Genomic DNA, 11,357 nt, shown 5'->3' with positions numbered 1-11,357 from the left:
GCAGTTTCAGGGTATATTCAAACAACTATCATGAAACAAGTAGCACATGCTGTTATTCAGTTCCTATAGAAACAATTTAGTCTGATCAGTACTGTAACCTCTTGCCCACGACAACATTTCAAAAGCTAATATACGGCTACACCACATGAAGATCTCATACAAGAGACCCAGGAAAAGGTAGGGATGACTGAAGATTGTCAAGTCAGGCAAGCACCACAATGTCTGTTTTCTGCTTCTTATCTTCTTGGTTTCTAAGAAAATTCCATTGCCTGTAAAACAGCAAATTGCAACACCACTCTTCCCCAGCCCTGTTCAAATCTAGTAACCAGATCAGCTGCTACCAAAGACGAGTCTGTTAGATGGTTACATAAGATTCTTCTTTTGAGTTTTATTTGTTCATAGTAACACAAAGTGTGCGTTTCCACTTAGGTATTTAAGTGCAACAAAGAAACTCATTATCGCATTAAGCTTCAACAAAGTGAACTATGCTTCTATATGCAATAGAACAGATTACTTAAAGTAATCTGTTGCACAAGAGTTTAAAGCTTCAAAAACCTAAGCAAACACTTTCCATAGGATTAGACAAGCAGACATGTTGCTTGATTATGAAATGCTTTTGCGGGATGAGCTAGGTGTTTTCTGTATTATAGCAATTCATTTGTATGCCACAGAAACTATTACAAGAGTGAAATCAAAGTAGAAGTGGTGCCATTGTAGTAGTCTGTGCAAGAATTCCACTTTATTTTTTGCAAGATGCATATCTTGAAGATACATTCTCCCAGTTGATCACATTCCAGATAGCTTTCAAATAATCAGGTCGAACATTTTTATACTGAAGATAATAAGCATGCTCCCATACATCGATTCCCAGCAATGGAATGAGACCTGTAAAAAAGGAGGATAACAGTTTTTTAAGCCTGTGAAGAAATGCTCCACTGAAAAATCTTAGTTTGTAATTACCAAATTTCTTCAACTGTAGAAACAGAGAGCTCTCCAGAACACAGGTGCTCGTTACAACGTTTTACAGACCTGTCTGTTCTCCACACACACTGTATAAACTAAATTATTAGAATATACACCTATGAATACCCTAGAACTTCATTGAAGACACAATTGAAAGCAGTGGAAGACATTTTTGAAAAGTTTGCATCTTCCACACACACACAGTAACATGAGTATATTCCTGGACCAAGACACCACAAAGAAGTCTCTTGACATGAGTATTTGCTTCCAATACTTCAATTGTAAGTTACTGTTTCACTGCTTTCCTTGCTTTTGTGCTAAAACATCTTTCTAGCTGAATTTTTAGTAGGGAGTTTTCAATGTGTGGGAGAGGGTGAAATTTACTCATTATGCTATGTCTCAACATTAAAACTGTTCTTTTTCTCCTTTTTCCTCACTGATAAGCAGGGCACAGACCACTGCAGAAGTTCAAAGTAAACATGGAAAACACATGATATTCCCTATCATTCTCTATGAATTTCACAGAACATGTTTTAAAGACATCTGTGACTGGATTTGGACAACAGCCATCACAGCAGGATTCTCACTGGGGATCAGGTCTTTCCTCTGTGGAGCGTGTCCAAGCTGTCGTCTTCACTGCTATGTCTCTCTAAGCAAACATACCTTTAGAAGTGATCTCAGCTGCTTGTCTAGCCCTAAGAGTTGTCCCCATCCAACCCTTGTTTAATTGACATTCATCACTATCAACAGTAGAAAAGCACGTTCTAAGTGCTTAGCCTGTTTCATAACAAGAAATATTATACACATCTTCCCCTCTCCTGGTGTCTGGCCTACACCATCAGGTCTGTAAATATATTCTCATAAGAGAAAACAATCTAAAGCTAAGACACTTATCTTCCCAATGCTCTGACAGGCAAGCTACTGCTGTTACTCAGAAACAGTCCAGAGCAGCCTAACCTAAATTTAATGCCCAATGCTCTTTCACAAGATGCCCCATCTATTTCCCTTTTGATTAGACAGTCTGCAAGCAAAACCTATTACTCTCCACAGAATTTCTAAGTCCTGCATTACAAATGCTGTTTTAAAAACTGTTTCTGCTTCTGCTGGAAATGATACTCAGTTTTCCAGATGATTCCTCATGTTCTCACATCTCATACATTTGCCTCTGATATTAGCAAAAGGTGGAAGAGGAAGAAAGAAATCTGACCTGTTGTTCCTTGCAAAGGATCTTGATTCGCACAGGCTGCTATCTGTAGACGTCCCTGCTCCTTATTATAGCCAAGCCACCCCCAGCCTGATCCTTGAACACCAACTGATACAGCTGTTAGTTTCTCCTTGAAGTTTGCGAAAGAACCAAAGTCACGTTTGATGGCTTCCATCAATTCTCCTTTAAAAAAAAAAGCACAGAAACATCACTGAATATGAGGTATTTAACATATTTCAATTCCCAGACATCACCTGGAAATAGAAGAGAGATGCGGACGCATTTGCGCTCTGAAGGAACTGTCTAGACAGTACAGATGCATCGTTAACAATTTTGTCCCAACCTGCTCCAGACAGCAGTCAAGAAACAAATTAGAACAGTAGTCAAACATGCTGTTATCAAAGACAGTCATGGTGCTATCAATAGTACAGTGCAATGCTGGAAAATTCTGCATCCTTCATTCCTTCTGCCCTCAGATCTAAAAATTTCTTGGTGATAGCTGAAGGTGCATCTTCAGACAGGTTTCATCAGGCTTCCTACAGAAGACTTGAACCATCCAACTGGAACTGAAAGATGACATTTTAAGCTTACCACCTTTCACAGTAACTTCACAGACAAAGGTAAGGCTTTAACACATCTTTCCAGGTCGGATATTAGGAAAAATTTCATCCCTGAAAGAGTGGTCAAGCACTGGAACAAGCAGCCCAAGGAAGTGGTGGAGTCATCTTCCCTGGAGGTGACCAAGAAAGGTGGCGATGTGGTATGGTACCGAGGGACGTGGTTTAATAGGCACGTAGTGACGGGCTAATGGTTGCACTGGATGATCTCAGTGGCCTTTTTCAACCTCTCTGATTCTATGATCTTCCCCAAGAATGCCATCTGAAACACATCTCAATTTAAAACCCTGACATGTATCACAGCAGCCCTTGTGAGATCTGTATTATAAGACCACTGCCTTTAATTGCAGATCACTTGTAGATTAGATTTCTCTATCCTCCCAAAGGGTACTTCATCCTTTGGGTTTTAAATGCTAAGCCATCCCTAACTGAAAATGGAGCATATATCCAATCACTAGGCTGGGTAGTCTGCAGCACATTTCCTTCCTTCCTGCGAACTGAGTAAGTGAATGCAATCTCAATTAGCACAGTTATAGATAAGTGTTTTATCTTATAAAGATGAAAAGGACAATATACAGCAACAGTCAACTATTCTGCAACATCCAGACAATCATCTTTAAAAATATAATTAGCACAGTTATCTTTTCATATTTTTCACTTGCATGAACAAGACCCTGAATTCCTCAGAACTATGGCAGCTGTCATATAGAAAGGCAAATAAACTCAGAAAAATAAGGAAAATAAAGACTTAAACTCTTTCAAAGAGAGAAAAGATCATCAGTTCTGCTGGTCAATTAAGACTGACTCAATGAACACTCATAACAAGCACTAACCTTTAGGCTCTCCTCCCCCACTGGGAGAAAGATTTGTCCAGAAGATGGTATGATTGATATGACCCCCACCATTGAATTTCAGTGCAGGCTGAAGCGACACCTGAGCTGTAACATCACCTGAGGATGCAGAACATAAATAGATAAATAATAACACAACCACCACAGCAGTCATTAAGTTGTTACTAGGCCTCCACCAACACCCCAAATCTTTCAAGTCTTACTAGCCTGCAACATGCCTATGGAAAAGGCAGGTTTTATGACTGTTGTTCACACATTAGATAGTCACTGACAAACTGCATTAAAGATTTCTTTATCGTTGGCCTTTTCTTGCTCTGTAACTGCATGTGATGTGCCAATACTCCACCTATCAGGCAATTCATGTTACATCTACAGTAGTGAAGTATCTACTGCCATTCCACAGCTAAACAAAACAAACAGCAGTACCAGAATGAAATAAGGATCTAGCACTAGAAAACTGTTCAGTATTACTATTATTAGACAAGAACACTGTTGCTGATTTTCAAACTAAGAATTTTTAAATTTCTTAAACACCTTAAAGAGGGTAAACAGAGCGTGCTCCAGAAACAGTTGACAAGCACAACAGGAAAATACACAAACAAGATGCTCTTATGCTTACATTTTTTCATTTACTTTGGGGAGGAAAATTGTTTTGTTTGGTTGGGTGAGGTTTTTTTTTTTGGAGGGATATACTTGCAGGAAGAGATAACGACCCAGATCATTTTACTCAACACTACAGAACTCTTCACCTAAATACCACTGCTTCATATTGGTGAACTCCCCACAATTTCTCAGTCCAGGTAGGCCTTAACTTCAAGAGAAAATCAAGGTTCATCAAGAAACATTCATAGCATATCCAATTAGCTTACACACAGTCCCAACCCTTGCTTACTGCCCTGCATACAATCTAACTCTCATACCACTCAAGATCAGAGGGCCCTGAACCTCAAGCAAAACATGTCATATTCCTTAAAGAACTCATTTGTGCCCTATGACAGGTGTTACACCACCTTGACACAAGTACTTTGAATGTTATTTTTTATTTTTTAAAGAATTGGAACACTGCAATTGTTTGAGACTTTTTCCAATACATTCTCAAATATGGAATCAGTGCAGCAGCTGCTCCCCCTATTCTTTCAGGAATGAGTGAGGGCAGTCTTCCTATAGGAAGGAATGAGCCATCTCAGGACAGACATGAAGCACCTGTTAATAAAGCTTTTTTTGTTTTGTTTTTGTTTATAGAATTACAAGTTCTCAGCACTTCCTCATATCCTTAAGAAACCACAATGGTCTTTGCAAGTCTCACAGAAATAAAATATCTGGAGGAAGCTGTTAAGTTCCACTACGACTCACAAGACTCTCAATATACAGAATTCAATTCTTTGTTAAAATAAATCACAATAGTGCTCAATCACACAACCCTTGGCTCTTTTTGCTGGAAACGATCACTGTCATTGTTAAGAATTTCCTTGACACAAAAAAACTCGTTTTCTATTGTATTTTCTTAAAAATAATTTTGTTCCAGCAAAAATCCATCTTCATGTGCAAGACAGTTTAACTTGTACCATTCAGAAAAATATCTGTAAGTTAGAAACAAGCCAGTAACTAATATCTAGTTGCTGCATTTCCAGCCATAATCATACTCAATGCAACAAAACCTACAGGAACAGGACTGGAACAAAGCATGCAATGCAGCTAGCACCAATACTACCTGCTGCATTTAGGTATCAAGCTGAGGATATGACATATCTCTCACGCCCAGTTCAAAAGAATTTTCAGGAAACTCTCCTTGAATTTTACATGCCTTTAAGACACTAAACTCATCCACATCATCCTACGAGCCAGGAATCCAAAAATAACTCAGGACATTGGTAATGTCTTCATTAGTGTTTATACCACCATGCTGTAGAGGAACCTACTCCCCAAGACCACTATGAGGTGGAGACGGCATTTGATCACTGTCTTAAAGCACAGTATTTGTGGCACTGTCAAGTCAGTCCTGCTGAAATTGGCACTGGAAATGAGGATGGAGAAAGGTAACTTGTCCTTAAGATACCACAAAGTATCCTCGAATCTACTTGTATGTAGAGCCCCTGGCCTTTGCTCCAGCTTACCACACTCCTTAATACAGTCACGCTGGACAGGTTCAGCTCAGAAGAGATGCTCAAGAGACCTGTAAACTCAGTTTCTCAGTTGACTAAATGATTCCTTTCCATTCTCAGAGCACAGTAAAGCACCACAGCTCAAAGGCATAAGTCTTCAATGAAAATAAGCTTTATGACTATAGCCTTTAACTGGCATCATAAAGAACATGCTGATGAAGAAGTAATCAGAACCAGCTTATGCTGAAAGTTTTCTGGAACAAAGTTATTAGTTGCTGAGCAGGACCTTATCACAAATGAGCAGACTCATTTTCAGAAGAACTGGTAATAGGAGACAATGGATTCAAGTCAAGACAGCTTCTGAGTTATTTGAGCAGATACAGATAGCTTAAGAAAACGTTAAAGATAATCTGAAAACTACTTACTATTGCTGAAAAGTCAGTTTCAAGGTTCTGTTATCCAGAGAAGATATTAAACAGTCATGAGATCTGCAGTATAACCAAACTGTTGTGTAGTAGTTTTGGCCAGGCTCAGTTTTCAAGTGTGGGAAGAGAATGACAATACTGACAAAAAGAGGAGCAGTTCAGACTTTACCCTTTCCTAAAACCTGGCCTTAGTCTTTCTACTGAGGGTCAAATACTACATGTTCTATATGAGAATATCACCCAATAAGCCAACCCAAAACACACACAAAAATGCCGCAAGCAAATATTTGCCTGTTTTGATATGTGTGACCATCACCAATGCGCTGCAGAGTAATTCCAGCAAAATCCTTATGAAATATTAAGTTCTACTGGGGGCTGAATCCTTAGTCATTACACAGCCGTAAAGACATCTGTAGCAGATATGCTGCTTTCCTATACTTTACTTTCCTTCCTCGCTAATTAATCCCTGGAATACAGCTTTCCTGGCTCCACCATTAGCATGACAAAGCAACAGCCAATTTTGTTTGCTTGCATCTTCATCAAACCTCATTCATCCATTAACTCAAACTGCACAAGTTATTATTATTAGGCTTACAAGGCCATCTGAACACCTCTAAGCTTTCATATGTAACTAACATTCTGTATTCAAGCAAATCACTTGTATTTCTCAGGGGCAACTTCCTACTGACTCCGCCTTTGATCCCAGTCACTAGCGTAAATCCACAACAGCTCACACTGTCTCTCCTCACCTGCTGACGATGGCCATACGCACCTTTCGCCAGCGCCTCTTTGTATTTCTCCTCCGTAACGTTCAGGTTGTTCACGTAGGTGGCGTGGTGTTTGTTGTGGTGCAGCTGCATGATCTCTGCACTGATGTGGGGCTCCAGCGCACCATAGTCGTAGGGCAGGTCAGGAAGAGTGTGCTTTTGCCTTGCGACCGAGCACCCTAACGGTGCTACCAACGCAGCCCTGCTTCTAGATGAGAAATGAGAAAAGGAAGCAGCAGTCTCACACAGCACTTGTGCTTCACCACTTCAGCAGAGTGAAACGCTGGCCTGCTACGGCCAGCTGCCCACGTGAAGGTCACCGATACAGGGGCTTCTCGATACAGAGATGCCACCTCCTAACCCACGTTCTTGCGTCGTAACGACAGGAAGCGCTCTGAGCTGGGAGGAAGGCCAGCCCCGAGGGCCGTTGCACAGGTGACCTTGATACGAAAAAGGGTCGAAATCCCACAGCGCTAAAGAGGCCGATCTCGGCCGCGCTGCCCGGCTCGGCTGCACCTCGCGGGACCATCGCTGGCCCCGCCACCCCCTCTTCCCGACATGGAGGGGACAACGGGAGGTGCCCCTTCCTCCGCCCCGTCCCGCGGCCCAGACACGGAAGCCCAGGGCCCGGCCGCCCCTCACGCTACAGGGCGGCGGCGAGCACGGCGCCCCCACCTCTCCTCCCTCCCGGCGGCGGCGCGGCGCGACTCTCACCTGCCCGCCGAGGCCAGGCGGCACAACATGGCGGCCAGCTCTCTGCAGGCACCGCACCGACGGCACTCCGCGCCTGCGCCCGCACTGCTGGGGCGGGGCCTCCCGGCGGGACGGGGAGGGGCGGGCGTCTGAGAGAGGATCGGTAGCGGTGGTTTCAAGTGCTTGAGTCACTGACCGCTGTTTGTGTTTAAAAGACGTGCGCTGTTAGTGCCCTGTACAGCACAAGGTACAAGGTGAACCCGCTGTCTCACTTACCAGACCAGTGGTACAACGGAGCAGTGAACATCAGCTCACCGATAGAGCCATGGCTAACGGGGTTCCATCCCGTTTGGGTCAGGTCCCGAGCCAACGGTCCTAGTAGAAGCTATGACCTTGGGAATATAAAGAAGTCAACAGGCAACGCTAACTGGATAGGAAAAAGGAGGTACACCGCTTGTGAGGATCAGTTGCAATGCATTAAGACTTTGAAATGATGCGTGGAAAAAAAAGTTATGTACAGCATGCTCAATCCAATTTACAGAAGAAAAAGTTGCTTAGATCAGCCCCTAGATGTTCCAGAGGTTAAAATCAAGCGGAAATAGGAAAGGTCATTTTTCTAAGCAACACTAGTGAGAGCACAATGCTCCCTGCGATAGCTCTAGAACAGAGAGAAAAAAAGGTCCACAAGGTAAGCAAAGAGAGTGAGGGAAAGCTGTCTAAAAAAGATGCCTGCACATTGCTGTCCAGCTCTTACTTGTGCATGAGCAGTGCTGCCAGAAGCAGGCAGCTCAGCCCTGAGAGCCTGCTGCAGCAAGGCTTGGCAGCTGGCCTGATAGCAGCCCACCAAATACACCACAGCAGTTCCCTTTGACCTCAGGAGTCCATATTTTTCCCATTTATAATCATATTTTGTATGAGCCATAAGCTGCAAGAATCTGTCAGAATTTGACACGTGCAGAATGGGATGTTCTCAGGGCTTCATAATACAGTAGTGGTGGGCTACAGAAAGAACTGTTAAACAGACAGTTTACATGTTCTCCTCTGTTTTTTATTATTATAGACATATCAAACGTAGCCATCCCTTGACTTTAAATGCAATGATTTGTGGAGCAGGCACGTAGAATGCTTCACATTTCACCATTTTCAGTGTACCACAGCGTGAAGCAACAAGTCAATTTCTTAAGACAGACATTTTTAAGCAGAAAGTGAATACAGAGGTCTTTTGACTTCATCTGTCACTTCATCCTGTTATGCCTAGGCATACAGCAGAGGCACTGGAAACCCCTGAGTGTCAGTACTGGAAGCAGAGGCAGGCAGCAGCTTGTACCAGGGCTTGCAAGCAGCCTGGTGCTGCCCTTCAAAGGTCCGTTGCCATGAGGAGCTATCCACCTCAATTGCTGGGAACGAGGCACTTACAAACACCTTTTTATCTATTTGATCTACTTACTTTTGTTCCATCTCAGTTCTCTTTCTCACTTCTCTGCGTATCTCGTTTTCCAATATCCATTTTCTCCCAACATGCACGGCCATTAGTGCTCGTGAGAATGCTTCGTGCACCTTAATTCCATCAGCTAAAATAATCAGTATTGAATAGTAAGTGCAAAAGAGTTCAAAATACCATGAAAAATTAGTTCTCCCATAGGGCCAGAAAAGAGAATCCTTCCCTCAAAGTTATGAAGCATTCTGTAAAATCAAGACTAACACTAGATGAAGTTTAATTCAAATTATCGGGGAAATCATCTTTGCTAACACAAACAACTATTTCTGTTTTTTAATCTTATTTAAATAAGCACTTATGTTCAGAGATCTTTTATAGGACCAAATAAACAAACAAAAAACAATGGAAGGGCTGAAGTCTGAATGACTGTGTTTGGAATAACTTACCTCATCTTGGAATTTACCAGCAAATCCGCATGGAGAGATCCACAAAGGGAATCAAAGTGCATTGTAATGCACAGATGTACAGAATGGTAGCTCTTCCTTCAATGGCCCTTTAAAGGGCCCTAGAACACCATGCAAACTTAATGTTTAGTTATCAGCCAGCTGTAATCTAGAAATCTAATGAACACACGATGAATAATCTTAACCAAAATCAATCTGAAAACAGGATTTTCCTGAAAACTGAAAATAATGTATCGACAGTCATCTCCAGGATTATTAACAACCATAACATACGCTGTATGTATGGACAGCCAGAACGTGAACATTATTGATTTTAAATTTATCTGTGTATTATTATACTGCATTTCACTACTGCTTTACAGCAAGCATTGCAAAAAAAGCAAGCCAATTACATGATGGTTTTAAATTATGCTTTCATTTAAAATAAAAATTATTAATAAAAAAATGTAACATCCCAGCCTGCTTATTTAGGAGGTAACTTTTAAGCAGAGAATGACAAATGGAATGGCTTTTCTTGCCCTACATTTATTTTCCAAGTTAAGCCAACACTTAGTATGCAGTTATCATTTGCATTTCTAACTTTTCAGCTATTTAGCGAAGTTGTATGGTTTTGTTTTCTTTTTTTAACTATTAAAAGCACCACACACTCATGACACATGGGAAAATTCAAATCTTCACGAACTTAAGACCTGATTTCCCACAATAACTGATAAATTTAAGTGAAAAGTTGCCCCTACCTTACAGCACAATAGCCGTTACTTCAACTCCAGAAGTAATTCTTATCTAATTCCTTATCCTAGATGCCATCTTCTCAACGAGTTTCTTCCATATTTCAGATAGATTTTAACCACCACCATTCTTGCAAGGCTTTGTACCATATCTATTATCAAGTCATTGGAACTGTCTATTACTATCATTTTATTATTACTATCCTTTTAGACTTATAATAGCCACAAACTAACTGAAGTGCAATATACACATTAAAATCAGGGAATTTTTTGTACACCAGAAATTACTTTAGATGCCACTACATTTTTTTTTTTTAATGTCACTTAATTTCTATATGCTCAACTGTCCATTAACAGCTATTTTTCAGGTAATAAGGGCTGAAGTAACATTCCAAAAAAAACCCATGAGGTTATTGCCAATGGAATTAATGCCTCCAGTGACTGCCAAGTTGTTTTAAACATCTAAGCTCTACAAAATTAAAGTAGCATTAGTACATAGACTAGTATGTTTCCAGCATACACAAAGGCTACTAACAGTTGCAACTAATTACATTTTTTTGTGGACAGTAATACTACAGGTGCTAGTTCTCATTTAATACCCTGGAAACTCCTCTATAATCTATGATTTTATTGCCTAAACTGCAGTTACACCCAAGTATTTCCTAACTTTAGAGAAATACTGCTTTCAAGCAACAGTTTCAGCATTCCCAAAGTGAATTTGCATGTGAGAGAATTGCATTAGCTGCCTGGTAATTGCAGGATTGTGTTAGGAAAACGCTGAAACCAGATTTAAGTCTACCTGAAAGTAGTTAAATGCTTTCATTTTTGCCCTTTGGACAGCACTTACTGAAGTCAGTACCCTTTTCATTACCTTGCACATTGCTACCACCACAAACCAGTGAACAAAACCCACCAGAAATTCAAGTCTGAGAAATTCCTAACTTGCTTTTGTTCAGTCTAAGTGTGCTGCCCCCCTACCCTCCACTTGCAACACCTGAAAAGTCAGTTCACTAAGCTTCCCCTCATGAAGACTAATCAAAAATTGTATCATCTTAAGTAATTCAACCTCTTTGAAGTGTCATAATTTAGTTTGTACATTTACCTC

At 41.0% G+C, this 11,357-nt stretch overlaps 1 protein-coding gene across 3 annotated transcripts; it reads right to left on the bottom strand.

Annotated features, from left to right (window-relative positions):
- Positions 1–637: 637 nt before the first annotated feature.
- SOD2 (superoxide dismutase 2) lies at positions 638–7,672 on the bottom strand (the record flags this gene model as incomplete). 3 transcript variants are annotated; one of them, XM_079532853.1, is made up of 5 exons in its annotated part: positions 638–885; positions 2,171–2,350; positions 3,618–3,734; positions 6,935–7,137; positions 7,644–7,672. In XM_079532853.1, 5 exons carry the CDS (start codon positions 7,670–7,672, stop codon positions 740–742), a joined length of 675 nt encoding a protein of 224 aa, XP_079388979.1. In that variant the 3' UTR covers positions 638–739. The 3 variants fall into 3 exon arrangements, with proteins under 3 accessions (XP_079388979.1, XP_079388981.1, XP_079388980.1); XM_079532855.1 differs by lacking the exons at positions 2,171–2,350; positions 7,644–7,672 and having other exon boundaries at positions 6,935–7,037; XM_079532854.1 differs by lacking the exons at positions 3,618–3,734; positions 7,644–7,672 and having other exon boundaries at positions 6,935–7,037.
- Positions 7,673–11,357: the final 3,685 nt, after the last annotated feature.

This window comes from Tetrao urogallus (genome assembly GCF_951394365.1).
Source record: "Tetrao urogallus genome assembly, chromosome: 2".
NCBI lineage: Eukaryota > Metazoa > Chordata > Aves > Galliformes > Phasianidae > Tetrao > Tetrao urogallus.
This window is presented reverse-complemented; position numbering and strand designations above follow the sequence as displayed.